Here is a 15,153-nt window from a genome sequence, read left to right on the forward strand (position 1 = left end):
AGATTTCATAATTCCACACTCCTCTCCACACACACACATACCCAACATCATCCTACCAGTGCTCTTGTAATCAGTTCATCCTCCGTCCCGCGCACCAGCTCAGGTGCATCCAGAAAGGCCATTGTGCCTGGAGAGAGGTTGCAGACTTACAGGCAAAGAAGTCGGGGAGTAGCCGAGGTCTTTAGGGCGGGCGCGAGTAGTGGGGAGTTCCTAGGTACATCCAGTGCAGAGTGGGAGGAGGGGCAAGAGAAGATGTGCGGTCCCTTTAAGACCCCAACGCTCGCCTAGCCAAAGGAGGGGGGGGGGTGGTCCAGCGGGGGCGCTGCGTGATGGGAAAGTCGCCGGCTAAGCCTCGCACTTTCTCCCGATTTCTTAACTTTCGGGACGGGGAGCAGGAATAAAGCCCTTGTGGTCGAAGCGGAGAGGGGGTGCGGGCTTACTGCCGCTGCGTACAGTGGAACTTCCCGCCAGCGCCGAGCGACCGGCCTTTCGGGCCAAGTGGGGAGCAAGCCGGCGGGCGGGCAGGTGGCCCCTGACCGCCGCGCCCGCGCCTTGGCTCTGCCTCCACGAGCCCAGCGAGCCACTGCTCACTCGTGGTGTGAGGGCGGTGATTTCTTTCCTCCCACCCACTTTTGAGTCCCCCTCCCCCCTTCGCACGCACTCTAACTCTCTCCACAACCTGCAGCCCCAGACCTCGGAGGAGCACCCCAGGGAGCTCGGAGCGCGTGCACGCGTGGCAGACGGAGGAAGCCAGTGCCCAGGTCAGTGAGCAGTGCCCTCCGCCCGCTTCCCCCACCCGCCTTTCCAGGCTTTGCACAGGTGGGTGTCCACTGTTGACCAGAGTGGCCCCTTGGAGGTTCCTACAGGACGTCCTAGACTCTCCCGACCTGCCACCCCACCCTGCTATAAGGTCCAGCTGCCAGCGGCCGAGGAGGAAGTGGGACCCAGGGCGCGAGTTGGAGGCAGGCTGGGGACTCTGGATTCGAACTCACTACTTGCTGCTCCCGCTTGGCCCACATAACTCCATGCTCTAGCACTTCGGGCAGCCACTTGGTTTACTCACTGCAGAGCCAGATGATGGACTCTGCAGTCAGCTCAGTTACAGAGTGTGTCCTGAGACTGTTTTCTCATTTGTTGAAGTGCCCTGGATCAGTGGATCATTAATATGTGCTAAAGTAAATGAAGCAGTGTGGACTGGCCAGAGGCTTCTCTATCCTCTGACACCTGCCTCATTTTCCAGCGCAGACCACTGGGGTTGGAGGTTGAGACACTGGACTCAGGAAACAATGTTCTGTTGCTGAAACACAGGGCCTGGAAAGTCTGCTTTCAAGTCCCTCCCATCCCGGGGACTAACTGTGAGAATGGCTAAATCACTTGAGTTCTCTGGACCCCAGGGTGCCCATATTGAAGATGCAGTTGTTGTGTGGAATAAAATGCAATGATAAATAGGATAATGTTTTGCAAGCCAAATACAAGGCATTGTTTGTCAGTCATATGCAGCAATGAAGGCGTTGACTCTGGCAGGAGAGACCATTTTTCAGTGTTACCCACCACCAGTTAACTGAGCTTTTCTTGTTGAGGAGTAAAGAGGGGACAGGATTTCAGCTGATGGACAAGGGTCTGAGACTCTAGCTTCTTCTTATTATTTGTCACAAAGAGAATTGTTACCCTGGACGCTGTTCCACAGATGATAGTGAATGTGAAGTTATAAGGTCAGTCAAGCCGGGGGCATGAACTGGTTGACATTTACTCACCCCTTACCTTTCTTTTGAGGTGTCTATTTGGTTCTTTTTAGCCAGGAAACATGTTCTGAGAGTGAACTTCTGACACTTGATAGCCCAGATTGCCTTGCAGTTATCGGCTGGGCAAGGAGCAGTTGGTCCCTTTGCTTGAGGCACATGAACAATGTGAATGTTTGTTGTGGAGACACACTACGGGACACCTTTCCTTTTATATCTGTCATGTTTCTTATTTTCTTGTAAAGTCCACTCACCTTCTCGCCTCCCAGTGCTAGTTGCAGGGTTTTATGTTCTTTGTAGCTTTCTTGTTGGGTCCTGGATCCCCCAAAACATGTCAATGGCTACATTTCTAAGTAACCTGTAAAAGAGCCAGTGCAAGTTCAATGGCACAGCAGCTCATGGGAAGCAGACAGAGAGTTAATACAGAAATAACTCCAGTTAACTGGGTCAAAGTATAATTTGAAAAATTAAGGACAGTTTGGCTCTTTGCAAGAATAAGAGTCAGCATGTTTGCTGAGCGATGCTTGGTTGTATTTACTACTGCATTCCCAACAAATGTCTTGAATGTCCTCTCCCCCAAAGAAAAAAGTTAAAGAGATAAAGAGAAAATTGAATGGTGGGGAGACTTGGGGAGGGAACTCTTCTCCATTATAGCTCTGCCCAGAAATACAAAAGCAGGACTTGAGGATCTTATAAATCAAAAGTGAATTTTTATAAAATGATTCGTTTTTATGATGTTCTCCATTGCAGCCTGGGAGGTCACACAGATGACAGGAATGCCAAAAGAGATTAATCGCTCTCTAGTCACCAACTTTTCTGTTTGCTCATAACATTAGTTGGGGCCCAAGGAAAGCAAAAAAAAAAAAATTCTAAGAGCCATTTTCTGGCCAGCTTGAGTTTATGAAGCAATGCTACTGTTCACCGAGTCGCCCAACCATTGTAAAGAAAAACAACCCTGTTGGTTCTTGCATGGGGAGACCTGAAAACTGTGGTTTCAAAAACGCTCCTCTGAGATCCATATGTGATTATGATTAATTGGATTTCAGTGGTTAAAAATCTTTCTTATTTGGAGGCTTGAAGGGTAGTTTATTAAAGTAAGCTCAGGAAGAACCTCACTGGGGTGGGTAGCTCTGTTAAAACTTTTAATGGAAATGATTTGCTTTAAGGGAAACCGGTAGCTCTCAGGGGATGGAGACTTCTGAGTGAAAGTGGACCACGAACTCTCAGAGGGGACTAAGAAGTTAGAATCCATGCCTTTGTAAGGTTAGAAAAGTGTACTAAGAGAATATAGTCCTTGTTTAAAAAGTAGGGAGGAGGTAGAGAAGGCAGAAGGGTGCTGCAAATCCTGCCTGATGGCACAAATTACCCTCCGTTAATTCTTCCTCAGTTATACATTCATATTGTGTAGCAATGGATTTTTAATTATTGGGATAACTTCATAGAATAAAGTAGGAGCTGTGGCATCCACTTCAAAGCCCAAAGACATTTCATTTCTCTACAGTAATCATTTTGCACTCTTTTGAACTCTTTATGCTTAATATTATAAGTTGGAACCTCTGAAAAATGAGTAAGTTCAGTTCCTATTCAGGGTTAACTTCAGACTGAATGTGATATTTCTAGAATAATTAAATATTTTCAAATACCCACTGGAAGACTTCTAAAATCTCTGTAGTCTATGGAAATGACTTGTGACAGGATATGACCCATAGCAAACTTTTTGTGTTCTGAGGCTCACAAGCTTAAGATTTCCACCCCTTAGATTAGAAATACAAGTCTCATATTTTTAAGAATTGTAGTTGTTTGAAGATAGATTCTTACCCTGTGACCTTTTATATGGTGGTGCAGTATGAACTAAATTACCTATTTAAATTTGTTTAAATTTCTTTAAAATGGCCCATTTTAAATTTCCATTGCACAATGAACTTCATAGGGGAAGAATGTGTCCGAACCATTCTAAGCAATAAAATTGTTTTCAGGTGTTTTATTGCATCCATTTGCTAATTACATAACCTCTTCCAACACTAGTAGATCTTATAGAAGGTAAAGGAGAAACAGTGAACAATTTGTGCCTCATCCCTGAAGGATTAATAATAATGATGATCTTGAGGTTGAGATTAGTTCACTTTCATTTCAGAAATTGCTTGGGTCTCATGCCTAATACTTTTACATTTTTTGCCAAAGTAGCAGTTTTTCAAACCCCAGTTTCCCTTTTTTCCCAAAATAATCTCTTGAAAATCCACTTCAATTCCCATAGGAAGGAGGATTTCAAAATTTGTTTTTATTTTCCTGACTTGCCTGTAAGGATTTAGCCTTAGAGTTGGGTAGGAATACATACATGTTCATTTGCTTGAATTTTCTCCCACAATCTTTGCAAGAGGAGAGACAAGTTTTTTTTTTCTTATGCAGAAAAACAATGCTTGCGCTTATGTAAACTCTCCAGCGTTTTTTCTAGCAGGTTCGAAGCCTAAGAATCAGTGATATCCATCAGTTCCAGAGGATCTGTTTTAACTCTTTTTTTCTGCTTTTTTTCACAACAGCTTGTGTACTCTGGGCCCTGAAGGTTCTGAGTTGCCTTTTGTAGTGTTCAAAATGAGAAAAAAGTGGAAGATGGGAGGCCTGAAATATAGCTTTTCCTTGTTGCTGTTCTTTCTTTTCCTAGAAGGAAGCATAACAGAGCAAGTAAAACGTAAGTGTCTTGAGGTTAAAAAAAAAAGATACTGTCTTATAATTTCTTTGAAAGGTGGTTATATGATGTAGGGATTGTGATTTAGCCCAAATGTGGCATACCATTATTCTAAGAGAGGAAAGTAGATGTTACTGGTACATGCATGAGTTGATAAAAGAATGAGAGCTTTGAATCAGGCCAACTAAATTTGGGGCTGTTTTTCTGATTATCTTATAGTTTTCAATTTCATAGAACACATGACACATTAGCTTATTTTCCCTTTCCTGTTCTAAACTATACAAATATCATTCCATTTTACGTAACTCTAGAAATATCTGACAGATGAGCTGGATTTTTTCCCAAATTTCAGACTCTTCAGCAAAGGTTTTCAGTTTATTAGAAAAAACACTGGGAAAATAAAAAAAAGAAAAGAACAAGTAAAGCAAGGTCTTCCCATTCCCTGATGTTGAAAAATGAATAAGGAAAAAAACCTTCACATGAACTGGATTCAGATGAGAAATCCTTTGAGGAAATTGAGATTCCAGGGACTGTTAGCAACTGGATGCCAGTTTTTAAAAGGAGCATCCCTGCAAAACAGGGACTATTTCTAGAAAGTCAGTAATCCGTGATGGGCTAACACATTGGAGAAAGCAGAGAGTGGCAGGAAGGGGGATAATTAACCCTACTTGCCACCACATTTGGAATATTTATGAGTTACCATTGACATCTCTGCTCTTGTTAGGAACTTTCTCTACCTGTGTACAGTATAGGACTCACCTTTTGGGCCACTTGCAACCACCTCTGAGGTGGATTCTTTGCTCTAAATTTGCAGGAAAGGCATAGCTCTAGTTCCCTTTTTTAGCTGAATCAAAACAAGTACAAAGTGGAACTCATCCAAGAGGGGTATTCTGTGCTCCATTGGACTTATTCATGAGAAGGAACTGTGAAAATATACTTGGTAGGAGCTGAAGCAGCATCTGAAGTTCATCACTTAAATATTTATCTCCTTTATCAGCATAAGTTAAGCATATCAAGCACGAGGCTTGCTGACAGGGAGAACAGTGCCAAGCCTGTTCTATCTTTATGTGTGTTTCTGTACCACTTCCATTTTCATAGTAAACAGTCCTCTTCCTCAGAGAAATAGTGCTTTTTATTAGGCTTTTAAGCATGAGTGATCTGTGGTAATATCTAGTATGATTGGTACACAAAAGGAAATTCAGCAGGGCGAGATCTCGGTGAGACAGTTTGTATCAGCCTCCCCTACTATAATCCTCAGATTACTTCCTTCTCCTTCCACTTGAATATAGTTGATCTCAGAGTCTTCCTCTACCAGAAGTCCTCCTTGATTTAAATAGATGTGATGTGAACATTGTTCATGCATTCTAAGCTCAGGTAACAATCAGTTGTGCTTTAAAATTCCACCTTTCTTAGAAAAAACCCTCCCTCATGATCTAGTACTGATAACATCATGGGGAAGTTTATAACTCTTAGAAGACTAGCTCTTCTGGGAAGCCTTCCATATTTATGAGGAATTGAGGAACATTGTCTATGCAATTTAGAGCTTAACTAATGAACCAAAGAACGATGCAACTTAAAAAAAAATTTATGTACCAAAAATGATCACTTTCTAATGTCCTGTGCTGCCTGTTAATTTCTCCCAGGCACTTTTGATATTCATTTGGCATCAAAGTGCTTATATAACAGATGGCCCAGGGCACCAGTTCTAGTCTAGTGTTTCAGGCTTTTATAGTCAAATGATGAAGCTAATGTCATGGTCAATTCCAGAATGAGCCACTCAGCCTCATTCTGTGTGTGTGGCCACACCCAAACTAACTGTCTCTAAGCCATGTGCAGAGTCTTCTCCACTAAAGAAGAAACCTCAAAGCACATGCCCTATGCATTTTCCCTTGCTATATATTCATAGTCAGAGACACATATTAACACATACACACAAACAATGCATGCACAGAGATTTAGATTGCAAAACTCTTGACAGTAAGAAGTTAGAAGCAGTGGAAATGCCTGTCTATGGGGGAGTCATTACATAGATAATTCATGTAATGTAATTTCATGCTACCATTAAAAGGGCTGTTCACTGGAATTTTGGTTACCCTGAAAAAATACTCATATTAACTTATTCGTTAAATTCTTAAGTTACAATGTTAGTTTATGCTCATTGTACAAAACGATATGAAAGTATGTAAGCTTGATAAAGAATATATACCCTTCAACTCCCCATCTTGCTCTCTAGGAGTAACCATTATTAATAGTTTGCTATGGGTTCTTCCAAACTCTTCTCTCTTTGTTATAAAAACATACATATATGGGTATAGGTTTTTTTCATTTACAAAAATAGAATGGTATTATATATATACATTTTTTTCTGCAACTTGCTTTTAGTCAACAATATGTCTAGCACATCCTTCCATGTCAGAAAGCTAACAGTGCCATGTTTTTTATAATGCCCACATAGTTTCCAATTGCATAAATGTGCTCTGCTTTATTTAACCAGTCCCTACTGTAGATGTTAAGGTTGCCTTAAGTTTTTGCTCTTACAAGTAATGCGTTAATGAACACCTTTATGTGCTTATGCAAGTATTTGTGGAGAATCGTTAGGTCAAATTATACGATTAGTTTTAATCGTGATCCGTATTGCTGAATTGCCCTTCAAAAAAAGTAATAATTGGTTTATATTCTCACCGTACGTGTATGAGGGTCCATTTCTAATTCCTTCACCCAAAATATTACTAATCTTTGGATTTTTGAGGCCAATTTAATTGGGAAAAATGATATTTCAGTTTTCCATTGATATTTTCCTATTACTGAAATGGAGCTACTTTTCGGTTATTTCTTAGTTCAACTGTATTTCTTCAGTTACTCAACCTTTTTCAGGTGGGTTGTTTGTCTTATAGATTTGTAAAGCTTACTATATATAGTTAAGTTCATTAACCTTTGTATTTCAAATATTATTTTCGGAGTCTGCCATTTATTTTAAACTTTGTTTAAATTTTCTTTTCCTATATAGAAGTTTTAACTTTTTATGTAATCAGGTCTGTTAATTAATTTTCTTTATGGCTTCTGTATTTCTTGTTATTTCTAAGAAGGTCTTTCCTGCCCCATATTCTTACATATTTTTTTCTATTGCTATCACTGATTTTTATCTCCAGGTCACTGTTCCAACTGAAATTTATATTCATGAATAGTGTGCAGTAGGGAAATTTTTAAAATCTCTTGCTGTTAATATTATTAATGCTACTTTTGTTTAACTTTGTACTGCTTCTGTCTATTTCAAAGTTTCCGCAACTGGCAAGTATAACTTTTAGAACCAGTGAAAAGTTCTTTAAAATAAAAGGACACCACATTTCCCATATTTTATTTTCCAGTTCTAAAGAAGTATAGATATGGGCAGAGACAAATGGAAAATAATTTTTATTTTAAAAAATCCTGGGGAAACTCAAGGAAAAATATAAGTAGGGAATGATAAACCTTCATGATTCTCCCTGCTGATGGTATCATTCTTATGCAAGGAAATCAAGAGTTTTATTCTTTCAGGAACTTACTGGAATATAAGTTTTTGGGTCAAAAATGGTGCTTTAAGTCCTATTTGTTCTCTTACTATGCACATAAGTAGTATGGAATGAAGGGAGACACTGTTATGATCAAAGATGCTCACTCAGTTAGCTTAGAAATGTAAGAGGTCTGCTTTATTTGCAAAAAACTCATTTTGCAAGGAAAGGTAGTGGTGGGTGCTTCCACTAGCTGGTAACTAATTAGTCATAGTTGCAGTTGCTCTCACAAGAGGGAAGATAGGCTCAGGAACCAGAAAATATTGATGGAGTAACTTAGGTGCATTGCAATGGATGAATGAACCATTTGTTGCTTATAAAAAAGTTTGTTACTGTCCAGCTTAAGCAAGGCCTTTAGCTGGGAAAAGTCTTTCTGTAACTCCATTGTGCTCTGTTGTTAAAGTTATAGTCAAAGAGGTCAAGAAGCTCTTTTGAACTTCAAAGGACTGTAACATTTAGTGCATAATATTCATGCAAGTATGGGACAAATGGACTGAAGAGTTTGCCTTTTTTGGCAGACCTAACTTAGGTAATGAACTGTTGACCAAAGTGAAGTTGAAGAAATGGTTGTTAGGACTACTCACTCAATTATGTATCTTTAATGGACCTGCCTGTGCCAAGTCTGGCAAAGTTTCTGGGGAAATAATTGTTCTTGAATTTCATGGAGTCCATTCCTACTTTATAAGATGAATCAGCTGGATCTTCCAAGGGACTGTATTTTCACTGATTTTTCTCCCCAGGAGAAAAGTTTCTGGCATTCATATTTGACTGAATTTGTATCTTTGGTCTTCTCAGGAAGGACAAGCTACCAAAAGATTGAAGGGAGGGAAGAAGATATTTAGAAATTTTGAGAAATGCGAAGAGTGACTTGAGAGAGCCCACACAGACCCTCTCTTCCCACTGTGAAAGCCAGCCAGAAAGCCATGAATTTTCCTCCTCCAGATCCTCACTTGGAGATTTGAGGTGATTATTGGACAGTAGAAAGAAGTAAGGAAAGAGTAGACCTATTTGTACCTTAGAAGTTTAAGTAATTGCAAGTGAAAAAAAGGAGGAATACCCTAAATTTAGATACCTTCTGGTTTTTAAATTGCATTCTTTATTTTTCATATTGGTGGGGAGGGCAGTGTTGTTTTGTGTAAAGGGTCTGGAATCGGCTTAGATTCAAACATCCCAGTCCCACCAATTTCTTATGTTCCTTGGGAATATTATTTAACTTCTCCACTTTTAGTTTTTTATAAGTACAGTGAAGGAAATAATAGCATAACAACCACCAACATGGTCATTGAAGAATAAATGAGATTGTATACCCCAATTGTTTTGCACAGTGGCTGGCACATAGTTAGCCTTCAATAAGTGGTAGCTATTAGAACAATTTTTGTTACATGCCAAGTGATATCATCTGTTTAATCTTTAAATGAGAAATTTTAAATCTAATGAGGTCAAGGGACTTTGTATAAAAACAGACAGCATGTCCAAACCAGAGCAAGAACTAAAGCCCTCAGGTCTCCATGTTCAGTGTTCTGTTCACTATTTCAGTTTGTTTCTGAGTAATTCTCTGAGAAAGCCAGTCCATTCTCTTGAATAAAAGCCCAGTCTTTTGCACTTGGCAGTCACTTAATTCTTATTTGCTAATTAAGAGATGATCCAAGTGAATGCATAAAGAACTTTGTAACCAGAATTCCTAAGACAGGCAGTATACTGTTCGTGAGTTAAAAGACAGACCAGGACTAAAATTACTCAGGGACCTAAACAAGGTAAACCAAAGGAAAATTGTGAGGAGGTTTAAAAATATGTGCCTTTATGTCCAATATGTGCCTTTATGTCCACAGTTCTTAGATTTCTCTGACTTCACAGTAGGATTGGAATGTCCTCATAGTTTAGTGGAAAGAATAAAAGTCAGGCGACCTGGTTTCTTGTTTGTCCTTGGTAGCTTGCTGTGTGATATTGGTTTGGTCATGCACAATCTTTCAACTGAAGGTTCTATACTTATAAACAGAATTATTGCATTTTGGACAGAAAACTAAAGAATACCAGAATAGAGGCTGGAGCGGTGGGACAAGGAAAACCAACCTTGGCCTTAGGTGCATGGAGCAAACCACCTGGACTTTTATTAATGTCACAAGGTCGTTGCAGAGAGTATTTTATTCATTTAAGATTTATAGCCTGCTTGCTTCTAAAAGGATTAGATACAGGTATAGTTGAAAGAATAGCTGCAAGATAAAGTTTTTAAAGATGAAACAAAACAGAGGTCATCTAAAGAAAGTAGAAGGAGTAGAACTTTTTTTAACACCTGGCTTGGTAGATTACAGCATTTACACTCTAAATTTGACTTATGCTTCCTGAAAGAAAAAATAGAGATACTTTGGGTTTTTACAATTTCATTTACAGATATTATTCCTACTTCACACCCAATCAAGCAGTATTAATCATGTGAAGTTTAATAAAGCACATTTGGAGTGGTACAAGGAGACATCTGTATGCAGCCTTAGATTCATAAAAGAAGTATTGTCTGGCATTTCTTTATTGACCCTCTGTAAAGGAAGAGGGCAAATTAAATTGTAACTCAATAAAGGTCTTTCTATGAGTGTGAAGGTAATGTGGTGCAGGTATTTTACTTTTGCATGATCTAAGTTAATTAGAGGATAGAACATGGAAATGTTAAACAAATGGATATTTAATACATCTACTAGACTGGATTGCCAAAAATCAGATGCCTTACATAAGCTTTATGTTGGCATGACTTTATTCTGATTTTAAAATAATGTTCATTGTTAAACATTTGGAAGGTACAGAAAAGTAGAAAGTAAACAAAAATAACCTGTAATCTCATGTGATTTACACATGTAATCACATGTAAGGATAGCTAAGGTTAATTGATATATATACTAGTCTTTTTTTCTGTGCTCAGCTATACAAACATAATATTTTATAAAAATGACACACTGTCTTATAACCAATTTTGATCAGGGTTCATGATGTCAGTTCACAATTGGGTTCTCTAAAATGTACCTGTAGTGGAGATACATGCCATATCATCTGAAGTGAACATTGAGTGGCTTAGATACCTGTTTCAGAGGATGCAACCAAAATTCTGTTTGGTCAAGAATACTAGCTGAGTTTAGCTCAAAAGACCAACAAGTATTCTTGACCAAACAGAAATAAACCTCCTTTAGTATAGACTTGTGTAGCTGAGGCACTGATGGGAAGAAGTATTTTTTTAAAACAAGAGCTTTGATTTTTGCTCAAAATCTGATTCCATATGTCATGGAAGAGACAGATGATTTTAGCCAGAAAAATATTCAGGTCAGATTTCACCAGCCCAACAGCTTTTCTGTAAAAGGATCTCCCTATGGCTTCATAGTAAAGACTAATGAGAATGCCATCAACTCCCAGTTATCTGTGCTAAAAGAGGATAGAGAGAGCACAATGAATTGAAATTTCATGGGAAATTTCCAGTTCTCATCGTATCCAATGGTGTCACCTTGCTCAACTGTTAAACTTCTTTGAAATATGGACCCTTTCATTCTCTTGTTTGCCCACCTGTGAGTAGAAAAATGAGATAGCCACAACAGTGCAGGCAGTAGGGGGGCCATGCTGTGCATAAGCCCTCAATACCTATTAAGGTGAATTAATTTGGGGCAAATGATCCAGCAAGTACTAGTAAAATGAAGAGAAATAAATTGTATACATGGCACATAGAAAATTTGGGTTCTTCCTGGATTTTTGTTTTTCACTAGCTTCCATGGCCTGGAAATGAAGCTTTCCCTGAGGAAATGAAGATTTCCCTGAGGAAATCTGACAGAGACTTCAACTCTGAAGTCCAATTGCCAGAGAAATAGGAGAGTCCCCCCCACCATATCTCTTTCCCCATATCTCTCGCTTTCTTCATTCTGCTTAAAGTCTGATAAATATCAGAAAAAAGTACTTATGCCTTTATTTTTCTTCACTGTTCTAGTAGCTTTTTAAAAAATAATTTAAAAAGAATTTGTTTACTTTACTTGTCCATTCATATAATCAACAGCAAAGATTCATCTCTCCCTTTCCACTTCCCTTATGTGTTATAATAGAATAAATATTATTGTTAAACTTACATGATAATGTGTTGACAGTATTTTCTCTTATCAAGAACAGTTCATGGGAATGTTTCTTGCTTTTGGATGGGTGATGAAGTTATTGACCTTTTGACCTAGTCCTGGGAGCTGGGCAGTAGCGATTGGGCAAAATATTGATGGCATAGTGTCACATATTTGTTGTTTACCTTTTGTCATCTCTGTTCCTATTTACAGGACCCCTAAGGTAGAGAGATTGCCACCGTTAATTAGGGCCAGATGAACCATTTGAAAAATAACTGCAATAGTGCAAGTTGAATGTCCCTCTCAAATGTTAGTTAGAATTCCTTTGGGACCAAGTTCTACTCTCAGATACTGTAAGTTAGGGATAAGCCATTCATTCTCCAACTGGTATCTCTCAGTAATAGGCAGGGGATCACCTTACTTTTTCTTGACTTTATCTTCTAGAAATTGGTGAGGCATCACTATATCAATAAAATCAGCTCACAGTACATCTTGTCCAAGATGAATATTCAGGAACACTAGGTGTGGTTGATTATATTTTGTAACTCAATAAATTCTCTCCTAGGTGGTGACAAATACTTTTAAAAATTCAGTCTTCAAAGTATGCTCTGAAATTGGCTGTATCATAGCTTCTGAAAATTGGTAACGGTCCAATGTATTCATAGAGAAATCAGCTATAGTTGTGCTGACTACTCAATCTTGGACAACCATGGTAAACCATGCCTTAAAGATTGTGATATTTACTTCTGCTTTATGCTTGAAAAAAAGTCAGTATTAGTAACTGCAGAAGCATTGTTTAATAGCACCATTGGTGTTACTGTTCAGCTCCTCGTCTGCCTTCAGCTCCTGAATTTGTTCCTTCCAGGAGGTGTTGGTTTCTGTTTGTGGCCTAATTGCCAAATCCCATTCTGTTTAGGTAATAGGATCAATGTTCTTGATGACAGACAATTGTATTTAGGGTCAGGTTTCTGTCAGAAGTCAGTGTTTGATAGTTATACCCTAAGATGGGATAAAGGCCATGTGAATACTATGAGGAAAGTACCATTAGGTTTAAAGAGAGTGCGAAAGAACTTTTAGCTGGGGTAAACTTGTCTTCCCAACTAGATTTCAAAGCCTTTGAGAGCATGGGCACTATTTTATACTTTATGCCTTGTAACAGAGATAGCTACCAAAAAGGCAAAAGAACTTCTTTGCCAGTGGTACCATTTTATATAGTCTATCTTGTGTGTGACTTGATTTCACTTCTTTAAAAAGTGATCAGATATGTGCTTCAAAGATAGTATAGAAGGATAACTTGAGAATAAGTTAGGCAAGAATGTGTGGAAACCCTTTATTTTCAAACTTCTGAAAAGTGATGACCTGTACCTTAGGTTTGAGGAGAGGCAAAAATCTATAGTGATTATAGCCCTTGGTTCTGAAGTCAGATATTTAGGGTTGAATCCCAGCTACATAATATGGCAACTTAGGTAAGTTGTAAAACTTTTCTATGCTTTGGTGTTCTCATCTGTAAAATGGGTATAAAACGGGATCTACTTCGTGCGGTCGTTGTGAAGATTTAGTGAATTTATATATGTAAAATACTTAGAACAGGATCAGGCTGGTAGAAATACCCACCAGACGTTACTTGTTATCTTTGTTACTACTGCTTTCACCATCCCCCTCTAGCTACATGTTTTTGAAGACCTGGTTCCCAGCTGCTTATTACATTCATCATCTGCAACCTAAACTTTGGGCCAAATTTGGAGCATGAAAATTCAGATCACTCAGTTTTCACATTTTGGCTAACAATACTTACTCCCTAGCAGCTGAATTTGTGGGCAAATGGAATCTTTTGGCTGAAACAAGATACTTAGATTATGTATAGTTTTCGTGAATAATGGTCAGATTGGATATATTGAAAGAACCTATTTAATAGTGTCAGTGAAATAACCTGAATTAAAGAAATTTCAGAGAAAAGATGGCAACTTGTTTAAAAGTAGTACATCAATAATACCTTCCTTGTGGCATCAGTATATACCTTCCCTTTGGAAGTAGACTTTCCTGCTACTCGCAAGTAAATTAGAAATTTTAAAAATTTGGATGCTCTTTCTGTAAATCTATAAATGCATTTGAAACCCATGTTTTGGTAGCTTTGTCTTATTTTGGTGCTTAGCTTTCAGAGGTCTTTATCTTTTATTAGCTCATTTCTTCTTTATCAAATAAGAAAGGGGTAAGTCACCCAATCACTCAGAGCACATAGTTGATGGTGAAAACTTACCCCATTACATATTCTATTTCTTTGCTTGGATTAGCTCACTCAGCAAAGAAAATTATCCACAACCAAATGCACAATACATTTTTCATATAGATTTGGATCAGCAAAGTAACTTCAAGCTTACACTCATTCAAAAATTAGTGACTTGCAACCCATGCAAGTATAATTATGCTAGCTTAATGAGCTAAGGACACTGAAAATAGCCATCTTCATGGATTTGCTTCCAAGTGTATATGCAGATTCTTTCTGAAATGTCTATATAAATTGTATATATGAAATGCAAATCACTTTAGTGTTTGTCAGTAAAACTATAAATTTAGTGTAGAGAAACAGTCACGTTGCTCTCACAAGCATGTGGATGGTGGGGAAAGATGCCTCATTTAGAGCCCAGCCTTGGGAAATTCATGATCATCTCTCAACTGTAGAAGATGCTGAGATTGTTAATATATTTAAACTGTTCTTACTTTATTCTTGAACATTATGCAGCAGAAGTCTAATTTGTGTCTATATCCAGAAAATTGTATCATTGCCAAGACATTGCTGAAAAACTAAATTTGATTTTCAAATTTATTTCAATTATTAAATATCTTGAACACCTACTCTTAGCCCAGTAACATAGAATAATATAATAATATGTAACATGATTGGGCATATCCTAAAAGAAGAAATAAAGATGGTTACTAAAAAATGAAAATATGTTCAACCTTGCTGATAAAAAATAATGTTTTCATTTTTCTTACTGACCAAACCGGCAAAACTTTAAACAATTAAAATGTCCAGTGTTGTGCATTCTTAAACAGTGCTAATAGGAACGTGAATTAGTGCAACTTTTCTGGAAAGAAATTTGGCCAGAGAG

General features: G+C 38.4%; 1 protein-coding gene across 3 annotated transcripts in view; it reads left to right on the forward strand.

Moving 5' to 3' along the window:
- The first annotated feature begins 305 nt into the window (after positions 1 to 305).
- CHRDL1 (chordin like 1) overlaps positions 306 to 15,153 on the forward strand; it is a 101,140-nt gene continuing 86,292 nt past the window's right edge. For 2 of the 3 annotated variants that reach the window (XM_077147043.1, XM_077147044.1), the window contains exons 1-2: positions 306 to 761; positions 4,277 to 4,425. In XM_077147043.1, coding sequence (XP_077003158.1) covers positions 4,329 to 4,425 — 97 coding nt within the window. In that variant the 5' untranslated portion in view covers positions 306 to 761; positions 4,277 to 4,328. The remainder of the gene's footprint in view (positions 762 to 4,276; positions 4,426 to 15,153) is intronic. The other variant, XM_077147045.1, reaches the window with a different exon arrangement.

Source organism: Tamandua tetradactyla, chromosome X, assembly GCF_023851605.1.
Source record: "Tamandua tetradactyla isolate mTamTet1 chromosome X, mTamTet1.pri, whole genome shotgun sequence".
Taxonomy (NCBI): Eukaryota; Metazoa; Chordata; class Mammalia; order Pilosa; family Myrmecophagidae; genus Tamandua; species Tamandua tetradactyla.